Raw genomic sequence first — 18,205 nt, forward strand, 5'->3', positions numbered from 1 at the left:
TTCACGGGCTCGTAACAGCTCCCTGCGAGTCGAGAGGGGATTTACGACCGTCTACTCGGTTATGATACATCTGTCGATTGTAAAAGACATTAGACTGGCCGCTTCGCGATGTCTCTCTTCGATAAAGTCACAGATTGACTCGCTGAGCGATCGATCGGAGTATCAGACGCATCGACGGCAATTCGATGAAAGCATGTACGGTGATATCGTTTTTATGGCTGGTACAGTTACTCCGTAGAGTCATTTAATTCGATTAATCTCGTTTCGAACTTTACTGCGCTGGCTTCAATGTTACTCGTGTTCCTTAATTTTCTTTAAACGACGCACTTAATCGTGCTTTAAATAGGCTATTAAAGAATCGGATAATTCGAATGCGGACAGTCTCGATTAAAATTTTCAATACCCTTACTGCACTACCATTCAGAACGAAATCGAATTTCTTAAAAAAAGATGGGCGTAGAAAATAACACGCTCGCCTCTTTTAATTGGCGAAAGAAGAATATAAACGGTCGCGTTTATTACAGGTACAATACTACCACTCAATCTATCCGTAGTGAAATGTAAACGATGGAGTTTATGCGAAACCGGTGTCCCTTGAGCCATTTAACAGGGACAGGATCGTATCCCTCTCACCAGAAGGGAATAATAGGTACCGCCGGCGTTTCTTGCCCGTGGATGCCCACACGTGGCCGACAGACGCTGCAGCTCGTCCCGTTTACCGTCGAGGCGGCTAGGTTCCGGCCTAATTGGCCTCCGCCGTGGCCGTTTCGGCTACACTTTCGTCGATCGACCCACTTCTACCGGCGATACTTGGATCATTATCCCCAGCCGTCCTCCCGTCGATGCCCAAATCGATCGGATTCCTGCCCCCGGCTTGCCTCTGCCACCGCCATCGGCGTGTAATCGCGTCCGGATTTTCAGCCCGCATCCATAGGGAGATTAATGGAACCGCTTACAAGCCTAAGTGTGTCGTACGCGATGCTCGTCGAGTCGAGAGCGTCCTCGGGTGGGTGAATAAATCGAAAGTCAGCCGAAACTCGAGTTTTAAACGGGCGGCTACGGTGTTATCCGAGGCGTCGCCGCGACACCGAATAAATTACGATTTCGAGGCAACGGAACGACGGTGGAATAGAGGCTCCAGGATCCGTGTACTACAATTCGAATGAAGTTGTTTATGAAAACGAGCCTGTGCACACGATCCTCGATCGCTGAGGCTGAGAGGCGTGTCACGGTTTTCACACGAAATTTTTCCCTCGCGTTTATGCTGTTACGTCGAATGGAGCCTGCTCTCGGGCTCGCTGTATATCCATTAACAGTCGTAACACGCTCTCAGAATGTTAAACTTAACGACGTGTATCATGAGCCCATTAGCTTATCAATGAGCAACCCCTTAAGTATGGGGGAGTACGAAAATAAACCGTAGAATCCCGTGAGAACACAACCACCTTTCTCTGCTCACTTTTCTCCCCGGTAATGTTGCATACCTTCTCACACTTTGCCCGCGTTTAGAGCAGACGCGTTTGCGTTACACATGGCACCGGTAGTCGTCGTCGTCGTCGTCGTCGACGACGGCAAGGACACGCGGAAAAAACGTACTACGTTCCCGTACTACAGAGAACCGTGTGTAACGTATGGTGGTTTTAAAAAACAACGAGAGTTTGTTGTTAAAACAAGCACCAAGTGTATGAGTCTTACGTCAGAGAGGTTTCCGAGGAACCTTTCAGGTTTTTTAGTCCTACCACGGAATAACGATGAGTTGTTTTCTTTTTGTTAAGTGCCTTCGTTGAAATGGAATTTTTTTCCTTTTTATTCTCTTAAATTTGTTATTTAGAGAATTAGATCACAAGGTTATAGTAGTATGTATACAAGTTATCGTTTGCCTTTATTTTTTCAAAAATTTTGTGCTGCAAAATACCCTATTTTAATTAGAAACACGAATATTTACTGTCAATTTTTCTACTACACTTCAGTAGGAAAATCTCAGTAAGTTTACTGCGCCATCAAAGTTCATACCTTGTTAGACTTTTAATGCTCGAGAACACAGCAATAATCTCATTCAAACTTACTAGTTTACGGCATTCGCTATTGCTTTCAGAATCAATCTTTCAAATTGTCCTTCATTGACAAGCTTATTCGATTGCTATCAGACAAATTACAATGCAATTTCATCAGTGTTACGCGACGTTCTAGATCCAACGCGACCAGATCCATCTTCGTTATCTCGTCCAGGTCTAACATTTGAACAGGTTCCAGGCGACCATCCAGTTTTCCAGTTTCGCGGGCATGCAGACGCGTTTTCTCGTTCCAGCTGCGAAAGAGGCAGGGTCGCTGCGGTCATCCGCAAGTCGCGCGTTAAAAAGGACGGCCCCGTGGCAGCGCAGCGCGTCGCAAGGGTGTTTTTTTTTTTTTCGAAAGTAGGAGCCTCTTCGAGCTGCGTCGACGTTGTCAGCGTCGAGCGAGCTCGCGTTTACGATCGACGACCGCACGGGCCAGTGTTACGTTTCAGAAACCGCAGAGAGCCCGCTGACACGTCGCTCCACGCTTATGGGAACACTCGTCTCGTTCCTGCCTTTCCCTCTGTTTGGATTCCAGTCGATCCGCGTGACACTCGGCAAAAATGTCCCTGCGATCCCCCTAGCCCCCTCGTCGTTTCGACGAAGACGGTTCGGAGAACGCTTTGCTTCTTTTCATCTGAAGTGCGTCGTCTTTGGTGTTCCATATTTGTCGTTTAGTCGTTCTCTTATTTGGCGAAAATTGGTGAAGCGTGAATAAAATGCATTTTTTAGAAAATATATCATATTTTTAAATCTATTAACAGAATTTTAATGATACTTTAAAAATAGATATACTATACTATATTAAATATCCTGTAAAGTATTAATACTTTTTCTGGTGATAGTATATTAATTGACAGAGGCAAATTTAAATTACTTGTATTTTAGAGTTAAGTACTCAAAGAATTTCATCTTATCTCTTCTCAATCGTAGTTACTGTACAAATGCATATATTCTTCTAATTTGTTAAATTTCACGAGTTTCGAAGCTCACGGAATTGATGCTTTCAATAAGCGATCCATTCAGAACCGCTCCAATTTCCCTAAGGGGGTGGAACCCTGGTCCAGGTGGTAGGTTCTAATTAGAAGCTAATGAGGGTTTCAGCAGCCTCGCTGGTAATCGGATATTCGAGCAAACAAGGGGGTTTTCCTTGAGCCTCGCGTGTTTATGGACCGCAAGCCTCCCCCGTGGAGGCGTGCAGCCCCCGAGCCCGCAGTCACATTATCCACGTGGGAAGCTTTACTCGCCGTCACCACTTTCCCATTCATAGAGGCTCTTCGCTGGCTGATCCGCGCACCTTCTTCAACGAGCACTCCGATCGTCCTTGCTTTGAATGCCGAATGGACATCGATCCCGTCGACGAAATCGGACGCCCGGCCTTTTGTTCTTACCCGTTGTGTAATGAATCGATCATAAAGAGACACGTGCTTGGACCGTTCAAGTGTCCCCTTGTTATACATACTAATGCGACATGCTCGTTGATAACTGCCGATCGCGCTTTCAAAGGTTCGACGTTCTTCAATATTTATGTCGCGTCCCGTGTTAGGGCCTCCTCTTTTCCCTCTTCGTTTTTTTTTTGCGAAATGCTTTCGATTCAAGGAATTAAGTAGAACAGTTCTGCAATTGGAAAGATTGCAATATTTCATTGTCATTGTGGATTATCCATTTTTATTTTAAAAATCTGAATTTTCATCCCTTTACCAGATAATCGGATAATCAGAGTCTCCATAGCAGATAAGATATTTGAAGAGTCCAAACCAAAATGATCCGCTCTGATAAAAAAAAAAAAAAAGCCGTTTATGAGTTTCAATTACCACGAAGCAACGATTGCTCAATCAAGAGCCCCCGAACCCCGCGCAGGCTAGGCCCTCGACACGTTGGTCAACGAGCGGTCACGATCGAATCGCGACATCTTTCGGCTCCCTCGGATTCTTATCTCGTCCCTTAATTGATCGCGTCCGTTGACCCTTAATTATTCGACGATTCGCCAGGATGACCCTCGTTCCCCTCCACCGTGGCTGCGCGCTTCCGTTCCTCCGCGTCTCCCACACCTTACCAAGAGAGAGAGAGAGAAAGAGAGACGGCTTCGTTCTCCATCGGTGACGCTCCCGGTCTTAATGGATGCTAATTCGACGACCGTATTACGGTGCCGTTTCTTAATTAGCGGTCCTCACGAGCGGCCGTCCGCGATCAGTGTCCCGAGCTAATTACACGGTTCTAGATCTTGGAGAACGGTGGCTGCTCCCATCGGTCGCGCGTTCTTACCCCACGTCGAGAAGTTTTTCGACGGGTCGCAGCGTCGCTTCCTGGGCCCTCGCCACGACGTTTCGCCGATGACGGGCAAATAGCCGAAGAGGAGCGTTCGAGGCGATCGAAGGAGCCTGCGCCTCGAGATAGAGAGATAAAGGGAGAGGGAGAGAGAGAGATGAGGGGGTAGTCGGTCCATTAACATTCGGCGCGGCAAATTACAAGCCGAGACACTAATGGACCCAGCACGGGCGGTCCTTCGTCCATTGATGGTGGGTGGTGATGGTGATGCTGATGGCGACGGTGGTGGTGGCGGTCGTGACGCTGATGTCGGTTATACCTGAACGTCTCTTTCTCTCTCCCACTCTCTATCATTTCGCGGACGACTCGAAACTGGAGATGAGTTTTCGTGATATTGAGTCTCGAAGTATTCCTCGAAGAGCAGCGACAGATTCCGTCCGTGACACCATCCGGCTCTTCACTTTTTTCACGCCTCTCGTGCACCCTTCTTTTTTCTTTTGCCCCCTTCGTTACGGTTCCGCGGTGTGGACGGGGTGACTTCTGTCGGGTCTAGATTCATCGTTTCCTTTTAAGACGTCGGAGGGATCGCCAGTTGCGGTACGTCTGTTCGACACGGAGCCAGGATCTGAACGATCGCCTGTCGACGTTGAGGCGTTAATTTACGAACGACGCAATTTATCCGCTGGCATATCGAGCGGCTCGAGGTTTCGCAACTCCGATTTCGCGGCGAGCGGCTGATCGAAACCAGTCGAACCGATACGATCTCGGAAACGACACCGCGTCGCCACGGCTCTTTTCGAATCGAGGAAACCTGCCACCCGTTTTCATGCGTCTGCCCGAGGTCCGACTAATTACGACACCCTCAACTGACTTTCCCGCGCCTGACTTTAATTATTCATATCGCCGCGCGATCGAACGTGCGAATTCGCCGCGCACGATCCGAACGAGTTCGAGATCTTTTTCCCTTCTTTCGCCGCGCCGCGAAACCAGCTCCCGGTGTGTATCTAGTATTCACGGTTTCGTGTAACACCGCGGGAAAATAAACGCGCAAGGACATCGCGATCGAGCATAACGGCTCGACACTTGCGATCGGATCGAATCGAGCCGCGCCAGGGAGTGGCTGCGCGTTACTCAACCCTCTTGCTAGGTTCGCAGCATTTTATTCGAGTCAATCTGACGTAACTTGTTATCTATGAAAATTTCTGTAAACGGTGTGGCGTTTTGAAAATTTTATAGATTTCTTCCTTTCGTCTATTACACGTTGCTTCGAGAGACAGGTGTGACGGCCTCCAACACTCGCAACTAGAGGGACATCATCACTTACGGTTTCCCAAAAGTGCACAATTACTTATGCGTTCCAATATATACAACTTCTGACCTGTCTCTAACATCACCACATTTAAGGCAGGGACTAATGAATCCCCCTCTTTTCCTTCCTTCTATTCTTTTTCATCCGCAGCAAAATCGAAGCAACGCGTTTCACAGGTTTCATAAGGGTTGAAAATCGTAACGATAGACGAACGACTGAATCGAAGACGAAAGAGATAAGTTCAGTTAAAAACTGATTTCGAATCGTAAAACGCATCGCGGTTCTTCCGTCTCTTTTCCTTCTTTCCACCTTCTTTCATCCGCAGCAAAATCGAAGCAACGCGCTTCACAGGTTTCATAAGGGTTGAAAATCGTAGACGAACGATTGAATCGAAGATGAATAAATTAAGTTTCAGTTAAAAACTGATTTCGAATCATAAAACACATCGCGGTTCTTCCCTCTCTTTTCCTTCCTTCCACCCTTTTTCATCCGCAGCAAAATCGAAGCAACGCGTTTCACAGGTTTCATAAGGGTTGAAAATCGTAGACGAACGATTGAATGGAAGACGAAACAGTTAAGTATCAGTTAAAAACTGATTTCGAGTCGCAAAACACACCGCGATACTCGTGAAAAAGGGGAATGTAGGTCGAAACGTGTCAGGGCGTCTCGCAAATGACCCTGGCTATTTCGCGAGCGCGTTTACGGTCGCGGTGGTTGAACGATCGATCGGGTCGGTGGCGAAAAATGATTTCGGCGAAACGAGGGCCGGTGGCCGCGCGCGCAATTGGCCGTGTTGTCCGCGGTGGCTGGAAAAACCGGCGGCTCGGTCGAGCGGCGGCAAAAAAGCATCGATATCTGGAGCGGACGGGCGGTTAATGCGGGCGACCAAGCGTGTTGCTCGGGCTGAAGGGCCACCAATAACACAGCTGCCTTTACCCCTTTCGCTCTGCTGGCCACCTCGTCGTCCCTGTCGCGTTCCTCCTCGGCCAGCGAGCGGCCTCTAGCCGGGTTCCCGTGGTTCTTGCGCCTCAGCTTTTTTCCACCGGCCACCAAGTAATTCGAGCTCGTGCCAAAAGAAGCCGGGGAATTCGCCGCGGCCGAACGCGCTCGAATTTGATGGTTCCGCTCCCAAATCCGACGATACCCGCTGACGCTTCCCCGCGCGGAGACGTCGTTACCTTTATTTGCTCTGCCCGGTTTCTTATTAACCGCCTCCGTCCCCCAACCCTCTGCGTCGCTCTCTTATTCGCCCCCTGGTCGCCGCCTGGCGAGGTCCACGCCGAGCCATCTCGGTTTTGCCGCGTTTTTTCCGCAACGTCCTCCTCCCTCGACGCGAAATTCACGCGAATAGCGGTTTTTCGGCGCGACGGAAATTAATTTCTATGATTGACGACGTGTCGGGGCGAACGACGCCATTTGGGATTTTTGCGAGATTGGTTAAGCGGCAATGAGCCAGGAAGATCGCCGGGGTTCCGCTCTTGTCGAGCGTGGAAAAAGTTTCACGGAGACCTTTGATGGGGCTATTATTATTATTGATTGCGGAACTAAATCCACCCGCGGAATTATCCTCCCTGTTCGTCTGTACAGCACGACAGCGCTAAGGAATCCTTTCGCAGATTGGTAATTCAGTTATTCTAAATTATTAATAACGTTAATTCCCAGAGGAATGAGATGGAAATTTGTTTAGAGAGAAGGGAAATGAAAAATTGTCGTCGGTAACGACAATTTCTCGCAGTGTCCGTTAGAAAACGGCAGGATTGTCCATTGGTTTGGCACGTAGGCCGGGCACGATTTCGCGAAATCGTCGTGAAATTGTCCCGGGAACAATCGGCAACAGGATCCTTCTCCGCGAGATCCTCAATTTGCAATGCCGTGGCTCGTTTCGCTCGCGCTTCGTTTTCCGTTCGTCTGCGACTGCGATGTTATTACCGGCTAAGTGGACGATTCATAATGACACCGGAGGCTGCCATTTTAGTGCTAAGTGCCGCGCATTATCGGCGAGGGATGACGGTTACTCCGTTTTATATATACATGTATGCATTTCTTTTTTCTCTTCTCTCTCTTTCTCTCATCGCTCCCTTATTTCGCGTTTCTAAGAGTCGATGAGAGCGACAGTCGCTCTGTTTCTAACCGCGCCCAGCGACCACCGCTTTTATCGAACTGAACTCGCGATCCATTGAACGATCCTTGAAAAATTCGAATAAGTCACGGTCTACACTGATCTTCGAGGGTGAGAAGGTCGTCGAAGGTCGAACAATGCTGGAATGTTGCAACACTGTTAACGATCTTCTACTCTTTGACTAGAGTTCCTTTTTCTATCGCTGTTAACGCACAATTTCTATCGAATATATTTGCTATGAGAAAAATCGATAATTAAAGGATATACAGTTCACTCGTGATGGAGATAAAATGGTACGTCTCGGTTGAGAAATAGAATTGGTTCCCATCCGTGGAAAGTTCCGGTCCAGAAGTTCGAGATCGAGTTCGATTCGAGACGGTTTGTCAACGTTCTCATTTTGTCGGCGAGTGGCCTTTCAGAGAAATTCCGCTGGGCATTTCCTGGCCACTTAACCGTCGAACGGTCAAGCAAGGGGTTCGTTCTCGACGCGTTGCGCGGATCGCAATTTCAGATGCTCGTTTAGATAGCGGTGGTAAGCGCGCGCGCAAAAATCCCGCGGTCATTCGTCACGTGTCTCGCGGCAACGGAGTGGGACAGTAGGGTGGCCCCTCGTGGATTTACGAGGCAATTTCGGCGGGCGACCCGTTAATTCCCGGACGATACGTCGCGATAAATCCGCGGAAATCGCGGCTATCGATCTTTTTTGCTTTTTCCACGGATGCCTTTGCCCGGACGCGGCACGAGGCTGCGTTTTTATTAATTGCCCGCGAACGACCGTAACGTGCGCACCACCGCGAGCGTAATCAAATTTTTACGATATCTCGTTGCGACACTGCGATATTTCTTACTCGATAACGAGAGTAATGTCCACGTGAATCACGACTACTTTGTTCTCTTTCATTTATGATAATACAGATAAATATCAAAAATTGTAACTTTCTCTATTTCACTGGATTCCTAGAACTGAACCCAGCCTCTAATTGGTTACTGCTTGCCACTCGTTTTGCGCAGAACGTCTACTACAATAGTACGCTAATATTCTTAAGGCGCATTGACAAAGAGTCTTTAAATCGCATCCTTAACGAGCCCTTAAGAAAGGCTGCGGTGCGCGCGAGTCAGAGCATTGACGAATGGAGGCCTAATTCTTACTGCACAATCGCTTCCTCCGCTTTTCCCTGCGTCGTTCGCTCGTGAGTAGATACATCAGCGAACGAGTTCGCACTTTCCACGCGCAACACGTGTTCCTTAATAAGCAACGAGGACGAAAGAACGCGGAGTATCCCTAAATACCGTTCCGTCCAATTAATCGTGTGAATGGGTGGCGAGAACTAGGAAGAGAGCACGGAAATTGACATGGAACCGGCGCAGAGTTTGCACTCCCACGTAACGGCGAGATACATGATTCATCGGCGTCGACTTAATTGTCTCGTTTCGTCGAGTGAAAGTGGACGAAAATTTCGTCGCGACCTACTGTATCGACCGAGCGGGCAGAGTGGCTCGCGCGTGATTTGTAGACGCTCGAATGACGGTCTCCACGTGGAAGTGGCCGTTGTCCTGCTCCTCGCGCGAGAACTTCCTGTTTGCCCAGAGGATTTTCCTGGTTTACTGATCAATTAGAGCTTCTCTATGAGATATATCATAACGCGTTCAGTTCCAAAAACGGGCTCAGCTGCCATAGAATCGTCCAAGTTTGTTTGAGTTATTAATTAGCGCGTCTTATAGCGCTTCTGGTGGCTGTTGCACCTTACGAAAGGATCAGAACAGATTTTAGAAGACGATAACTGATTTCGAGCTACTGTAGAAGTTAGTACGTGGATCGATTATATTGTGATTAGTACATTTTTAGCGGTAAATAATTTTCCTGTGCCTATCACTGTTTTTATAAAACACGATCGCACGAAATTCTTCTGTTCGTTTCAAGTAAAATAGCGCTTCTGGTGGTTGTTGCATCTTACGAAAGGATCAGAACAGATTTTAGAAGACGATAACTCATTTCGAGCTACTGTAGAGGTTAGTCCGTGGATCGATTATATTGTGATTAGTACTTTTTTAGTGGATAATAATTTTCCTGTGCCTATCGCTGTTTTTACAAAATACGATCGCATGAAGTTCTTTTTATTTCAAGTAAAATATGTAAATATGATATACGTACAATTTCAACGACTGAATTTTAATCCCGTTGCGTTTCAAGCATTACGCGGTCGCAGCTTTCGCGGCAGGCCTGCGTTTTAGCTTGCAACAATGTGTTCTTTAACGAGGCTCGGTGAAACCCTAAACTCCGCCGGGAAACATTTAAACGCTAAACAGTTTTGTAACCGAAGACCGCGGTAATTAACTGGCGTCACTGGGTGAGCCGTTCCGTAAAATAACGCGGTCTATCCGCGTGTGCCTTTCGGGCACCGGGTTTTACACAGAAGAATTCCACCACGGAACTGTATCTGTCTCGTTTGAATTAGAACAATAGAGGCTCTAACGCGGCCGCGTTAGCGCTTCGAAAAACTGTGCCTCCCGTACGAGAAAACATTTGCTCGAAACATTTAGACGATAAAGTGCCGCTAATACGACGCTAACCGCGGTACAAATACTAGAAAAACTTTCGCTCGACTTTATCCAACGCTCTGTTCGATTCGGTAAATCGAACAGCTTCGAGCGAACTCCATTGCTCGTTTGAACATGTTACACGCGAATTTCGAGCGACTCTCGAACGATATCGCGTTTCGTTTCTCTACCAAGTAACATAATCGGATCTCCCGTCGAACGCAATCATCGATCGACTCGCGTCGTGTGCAATCTCGAGGGAGAGAAAAGAAACAATGGGACCGCGGAATTAGTTGCGAGCAATTTGCATCGGAATACGAATCGATAGGAGAGGACTCGTCCGGCCATAAACGCGCCTCGTTGCGTCCGCGAATGCACGCGAGCGATACGAAGGGACGCCGTGGCCAGTGATACACCTCGAGATCTCGATCGCGTGCATGTCGATCGATTTATCAAGCTTCGAGCCACGAGCGATCCTCCGGTAACTGACAATAACAAACGATGATTGAAATCGCATGGGCTGCCTTCGATCTCCGACGAGATCCGCGTGTAATGTGCATAGAAAACCCTCGACGAGTTGCCATCGGTTGCGAATAGATCGCTGGTATCGCGTACGGGCCGCAACACACCGCCATTGTATCGCTCGGAATGAAGATGTACGAGTTCTGAATTGTCAGCCGTATCGTGAGAATGGATCGACGCGCTCTTTCGTCTAATACGAACGAATTTTCTTTGATTGCGAGAAATAAATTGCGATCGAATCGCGGTTCTTCGTTCTCTAATTCGAGAATCGGAGTATGAATTGAATTGGTTAACGAGAGGTATTGTAAAAATGTTTTCCGCCTTAGATGAAATAGAAAGATGAAAGAATTCGTGGACGTTTAGAAGATCCGTGGCTTTTATGGCTACTTTAGTGCTTGGTCGTAAATTCTCTCGGACAAGAGAACGTTGATCGAAGCGTCGATCGTGCGATGTTATAAATGGATCCTTTTAGCCGAAAGTCCTGTTTGGCGGAGGTTTCAGGTTGATTAAGAAGCATTGGCTGAATTAGTAGGAAATTAACATGTTATCGTCGGGGACTCTACAGAGAAAGCGACTCAGCTTTACAACTCTTTCTTCTACGACAAACTATTCCCACGATGTTCCTTAACGCGTTTACCATTCCTCCGTTCAAAATTCACCTTCTCCATTCTCTCAGCCGTTCGTCTCCTCCCATCGCTACATCTAAACACGCGAAAACGTTGTCCAGAAGAATCACAAAGTTCTCAATCAAATCTTAACACACGTGCAATATTTCTCATTCGTCTGAGATTAATGTTACGTAAAAAAATCGACGACAAATACCTCTAAATAAGAATCCTTGTCATGCCATCGTCTCGTAGCTGAAATTTCCAAGGCACTTAATTACAACCGACAGACAATATCGCAAGAACCGGACACCATCGATATCGCAAAGGAATTGCCTGGTACGTCGAAGATAAAATCGATCTAAGCAGAAGCGCGACGCGCGTCCACACCTCTCCGTCAGTTTTCTCTCCCCGGTCTCGGATTCTGTGCGACACAAATCATATCGGCGCGAAAAAGCGGAATCCCCTGGCCGTTCGTTCTTACGGCGTGTCGATCCTCGCCTGGACGGCGTTATTTTTGCGCGAAAACCACGAGGAAGGTGGAATCAGCGGCGAGCGTCGACCGTGTCCACCGGCATAATTCACCGCCGCGCGGCACCGAGGACGGCACACGCGTCGATCCGCGGCATTCCGTCCGGGTGTTTACAGGGCCCGATCTGTGGATCTCTGGCGAACCCGCGGCAAATACAAGTCGTCCTTCCGTTCTTCGCGGTCGCCGCGGACGGTTTTCTTGCCGCGCGCGGCGCGATCGATCCTTATGGGTCGTCCAGCCGCATATAGAAACCAGAACGGCGGAGGGACACACGGGGGTGAAACGCGGATCGGGAACCAGGGGAACACCTGGGTGCACGCCGCTCCTTTACGGTCCCAATTAATTTCTTCGCGTCTTTCTCCGCTGCCGTTTCTTTCGGGGCCGCCGTTCGACAAGAACGGCCAGCAGGGATCGATTAAACGTCCCCAGCCACGACTCGCGAGGAATGCGATGGTATTTGATAAGAGTTGACGTTTCCAGACCTGGCGAGATCGGTGGTTATGTCGTTGCTCGAGAATGTCGATCCGGCGGTGGTCCGTTTGCTCTTGGCGTTCCTTTCGGTGGCGCTTGCGAGGGGGTTGCGATTCGTCGCGATCGAACGAGAGTTCGATAGTCGCCCTCGCGTGAAAATCTACTCGATTCAACCTCGCATCTTTCGATACAATTATAATACGTTAAGTCACTGCGTTGAACGTTTAATGTTACGAATTGCTGTGGTTAGACGACGATGGTTTCTGTGGCGCTCGCGAGGGAGTTGCGATTGGTCGCGATCGGACGAGAGTTCGATAGTCGCCCTCGCGTGAAAATCTACTCGATTCACCCTTGTATCTTTCGATATAATTATAATACGTTAAGTCACTGCGTTGAACGTTTAATGTTACGAATTGCTGTGGTTAGACGACGATGGTTTCTGTGGCGCTTGCGAGGGGGTTGTGATTGGTCGCCATCGAACGATCGTTCGCCCTCGCGTGCAGATCCACTCGATTCACCCTTGCATTTTTCGATATAATTTTAATACGTTAAGTCACTGCGTCGAACGTTTAATGTTACGAATTGCTGAGGTTAGACGACGATGGTTTCTGTGGCGCTCGCGAGGGGGTTGCGATTGGTCGCGATCGAACAATTATTCGCCCTCGCACGGAGATCCACTCGATTCACCCTCGCATCTTTCGATATAATTATAACACGTTAAGTCACTGCATCGAACATTGAATGTCACGAATTGCTAAAGTTAGACGACTGCATCGATCTTTAAGTGACTACGCGGATCGCAAAAAGTGTTAGCTTCGATTATAGACGGGCGGAACGATAAGGTGAGATTTAAAGAGCTCGCTGGTAGAATCGCGATTTATAGGCGTTATACGCGGTCACGTCGAGCTGGATAAATGTTGCCATGTGCGGCGCGGCCGCCTGGACGCCGGCCATTACCAGGGAGAAACGGTCAACCATAAAGTGGGGCCGTTTCATCTTCTTTTAAACAACGTTGCTCCCCCCGAATGGCAACAAAGCAGAACGACGATGCTACTGGACGGAACTTGGCCGCTCGTGAAGCCTCTGATTGATACGTGCTGCGCGTACACTCGCACCGCTCCTCCTCGATGCAATCATATTCGCGTGCAGAGATGAACACACGCGAGGCAACAGTACCGTACGCCTCGCGTGACGCGCTGGTGAATACGAATGCACGCGTACCTTGGTGGTCCTTCGTGTTTCCAGGGATTTTCGAGGAAATCGACTGCTACGAATTTCAGATACGATATACTGGCTAACCGGGGATGAAAGTGGGCTCTGGCAACCCCTTTCTGGTTTCCCACTACTACGGGGTGAAATTTATTTGGTCGAAGGGGATACAGCGTACTAAAGCTGAATTTGGGATTCGAATAAAAGAGTGATGTATGCGTTCGACGAATTCCCTTTGGGTAACTCTTTGTTCAGCGCTAGATTTTGGTAAATGTATCTCTCTTTAGAGCTGTTTGTGTTTCGATCGAATGATGGATAGCAGGAATTACAAAGAAAAGTTCGTCATACAGTTTGCGTATTATGATCGAAGAGAAACGCGTAGAACGCGTTTTTGCTAAATCGTGGAACGCGCGTCCCACATTCGTTAATAAAATTACCGTCCTCTTTTATAGAGGAACGCGTACACGATGGTATAATTACAATGTACTTGACACAGTATCACAGCGAGATGACTGCGATCACGAGCGGTATATTAAAACATTCTACTTTATAGAACAGCACGGAAAATATCGTTCCATCTAGCATCTAACACGTAACCGAGACTTAATCCAACAACAGTTTTGCATAATTACAATTATAAATTGAACAAATTTTCATTACATTTCCATTTAATCGACGGTTTCGATTACTTGCACAGTCCACGTTAATCACAGTGGCGCCAAAGAATAAAAATCCACTGGCGTCCTTAAAATAACAGGTCTCATAAGAGGCAGACGAGGTTGAAAGCAATGTTTCTCCAGTTCGTGGCACCACGGTGGGTTCGTTACGTCCCTGGCTGGGTTAGAAGGGAATATTCACGGATAGAAGTCAATAAATCCAGCCGACGGTGCTCAAACGTTCGCCATCGCGGTCGCGCGCGCGTCCAGTCCGGACCGGTAGTCGAGAAGAAACTCGCTGGCCGCGAATAATGGCCGTGGAATCGTCGCTTCCGTTTATAGAGATACCGGCTGCGGCTTTCTAAGCGCTCTACACACACGCTACGTACGCGATCTGCTCCGACAGAAGAAGAAGAAGAAGCCGGAGAGGAGCTGCGTGCACCAACTCGGAACCAGCTGTGCCGCCAACAATGGACGCCGATACGTTCTTGTCTTTGGCTCGCTACGCTCGCGGCCATCCGCGTCGTTCGCTCGGAATTTTATTCGTGTAGAACGCGAAACCTCGACGAACACACGATATTCACGAAGAGTTCCGTCGTTTCGTTAAAACAGGAAGCTACGCTGGATGATAGGACTATAATACTGTGATTGGCCTTTTGGGGGGTGGTTTTTCAATGTTGCCAATGGATGTTACATGTACGCGTAATAATTTGTAAAAGGCTTTCGATTTCTCCTGTAGCGATGGATTGAAAGAATTAATTGTTGATTCATTGATAAATTAATGGTTTTTTTGAATGTATAATTGAGAAAGAAAAGAAAAAGGAGACTTTGGGATGGTATTTGCAATATTTCAATCGCAAAGTATAGCAATAATTGTTGTTTCGCCAGGAATTTTATGGCTTCGTAGCAACTGGGCGGTCTCAGAAAGGGAGCCCTCTAATGCGTTCTCGCGAAATGGGACGATGATCGCGCTGCGGTCAAGGTTTCCACGAAAGGTCCGGAAAGCGGAAGACGTTCGCGGCCGTTCTCCAGCACGTGTTATTATATCCCTCCAAGTGTATATCTAAAATTCGCGTTGTGCAACTTGAAACGGCCAGAGGAATTCCCCTTCTCCCGTTCTGGGTCATTTTTCGGCGCCCTCGTTAAGCACAAAAGCCGGATCCATTCAGAGAAACGGTGCGCCCACGCGAATTGCGCGGACTCGACTCCTGCCCCCTCAACCTTCTAATTATACCTGCGTCCTTGCTTCGTTATTTTGTGTAATTGCTTTTTCCAGCTACGTCCATCGAATTGCGAAACGGTATAAAATTGGAGCCGCTCTTGCGAAAGCGTTACTGTAAACGTAATTAAAACTTTACGACACATCGAACTCGACCAGAGAAATAAATTCGTACGAGCGTAATAAAAATCGTCATTTCTTTTCTCAGTAGCGCCTCGATGTTGCTCGACGTTACTGATCGAGAAACTATCCTCGTAAATATCAATACGTATCGCGCAGAGTTGGAAGCAAAGCAAAGAACACATTTTTCGTAGTTGTTAGCCAGGTTGGAACCCAGCAAGGTGAAAGTGCAGCGGCGTCCTACCGAGTCTTTATAAAGAAAAGCTACCTCACAATGGTCTGCCGACGAACATCGTCTCGGGGACTGGCATTCCGTCCCCTGGTATCGATCACCCTCCGTTTCTAGAAAAGTCACCCGTAGGTAGATGCAAGAAACGTGTCTCTTTAAGGGTGACTCGATCCTCCTTTGGTCGCCGCGTGACCGTAGCAATTTTTTCTCAGCTCGATCGAGCGCAGCGTGTACCCGCGCCCGCTCGATTCGATCCGATCGAATATTCCCTCGGTATTTCCTAAGGACACTCGACAAATTGGAGCGAGTTACCGAGTCGAATGACTCGTTCACCTCGACTGCAGAATGTGACGGAATTAAAGTTTCTTGCGCGGCATGGAATTCATGTTCGATCGGTCTGGGAAGTCGTACGTTATTCAAACAAGGTGAAATATATCCGCGTTTACTTGACTCACGCCAATTTGCATATCCTCGATGTGGTGGATTTTATGTTAACGATACCACGCTGGTAACTTTTTCTTTTTCTATTATGATAAATGGCACGTCGAACAATGAGAGAGATCGTAACGCGAAGTTTTCGAACTAGTGTATCTGCGTAGGAGAAGATCTGGTTACGCATACTAACTACGATTTTTAAAAAAATACTTGTACAATTATCTATCTTCTGTTACTTAATTAACGAAAGTTCCTTCAACTTTGTATGTTACGTTTGACAAAAATTGGGTACCTTTGAAACGCACTAAAAGCCCTTCACATAACACTCTTAACCCTTAGAGCTGTATGGACGAAAGTCATCCGTGTAGTCTAAGGCCGCATTTATGTGTTTTCTCTAAGACATTGGCCTGGACTAAGGGCGCATATATGCGTTTGTCGACTTTTTCAATCAATATCCAGTAATTTTCGTGCAAAATTAATACAGAGCCACTTGTTAGTAATTTGCCTTCCTTAGGTAGCGGTTGCGCAATATTAGGGTCATAAAAATCCCCTTTTACGTCTCACTCTCTAATCAATTAGATTTCAAACTTATTAATTCCTGTTGTAAATATCAAATTAAATTTTTTAGTTGATTGTAAAATTTAATGTTTATAATACACAATATTAATGCTGAAAAATAACAGTCTTTAATTATTTAACCTTCTGCAAAAGAATCACTATAATTTATTACCATTTGCATTTTGAATAGTCACTTCAGTGTGGCAAAAAAGTATTCCGTCCTCAGCGATGGTCAGCAATAACCGCGCTCGTCCCTACGAATCGTTTCGACCAGGAGTATTCAGAGCTCGAAGGGTTAATAATAACACATACCACCACCCAGCTTCTTCATCTTCTCGATCTTTGAACGCGTAAAAAAAATCTTATCCACGTCCACCAGCCGCTCGATACGAATTCCTCCGTACTAACATTTGGATTTTCTGTTACAGGTGCACGTCAAAATACGTGGGAGAGTACTGCCAGCATCTGAACCCGTGCCACACGGGGCCGCGCTGTCAGAACGGCGGTTCGTGCAGGGTGAAGGAGAGCGTCGGGGGCGGCACGCCGTCGTTCGCCTGCTCCTGCCCCGTCGGGTTCACCGCGAGCCTCTGCGAGATACCGATCGAGAACGCGTGCGACTCATCGCCGTGCCTGAACGGTGCCACTTGCAATCTGAAATCGCTCCGCGAGTACATTTGCACCTGCGCCACTGGATTCACGGGTAAGCCGTCCTGTTGATAATCGAACTGACCGGGCCGATCGGTGGCTTTGATCGTTCGCCAGATCGAAATCGTCGATAAACGGCCGCTCTTTAAATGAAGACGCCAAAAACTCTCGCGTTATAAGGAATCACGGTGCTTTATCGCGCCAGTTTCATCGCGGTGCCATAAGCATGCATAATTGATCCGTTCGTCTGTCGCGATATTTCTCGTACAGCTTCACGGTTACCAGAAAGTCAGGCTCGTGTTAGATCGGAGAATCTGAAATATTTTGCTTTAAATATTCATCTTACTTTGTTGCTTTTTTATATCCAAACGAACCAGAGGTTTATGCTCAGACTCGAGTTCTGAATTTTGTTTCTCGAAATTCGGATTCCAGTTTACTTAAATTTAGGCAGAGATATAAATTTCGCGTCGAAACTGCTATGTATCATCGTACGAAATCTCGTCGCAAAAATTTATTTTAATTATTAATAGCCATTGGTCGTATTTATGAATCGTCGTCAGAGAAGAACAACCCTAGAATTTTCAAATTAACACATGGCGGTCAGAATCAGATAAGCAGTAGTTAGCAAAATTATTCGAGGACGAGTGTGAGTTAGTGCTTAAGTCGTATCGGATCGTATCGCGTGAAGAGGGTTAAAAATGAGACGAGGCGAGCGG

The 18,205-nt window shown here is 47.4% G+C and overlaps 1 protein-coding gene across 3 annotated transcripts in view; it reads left to right on the top strand.

Annotated features, from left to right (window-relative positions):
• N (neurogenic locus Notch protein) overlaps positions 1–18,205 on the top strand; it is a 245,395-nt gene that overhangs the window by 70,470 nt on the left and 156,720 nt on the right. For 2 of the 3 annotated variants that reach the window (XM_076899547.1, XM_076899548.1), the window contains exon 3: positions 17,273–17,544. The exons of the other annotated variant lie outside the window; for it this stretch is intronic. In XM_076899547.1, the coding sequence (XP_076755662.1) occupies positions 17,273–17,544 (272 nt within the window). The remainder of the gene's footprint in view (positions 1–17,272; positions 17,545–18,205) is intronic. 3 annotated transcript variants of the gene reach the window in all.

Source organism: Xylocopa sonorina, chromosome 8, assembly GCF_050948175.1.
Source record: "Xylocopa sonorina isolate GNS202 chromosome 8, iyXylSono1_principal, whole genome shotgun sequence".
NCBI lineage: Eukaryota > Metazoa > Arthropoda > Insecta > Hymenoptera > Apidae > Xylocopa > Xylocopa sonorina.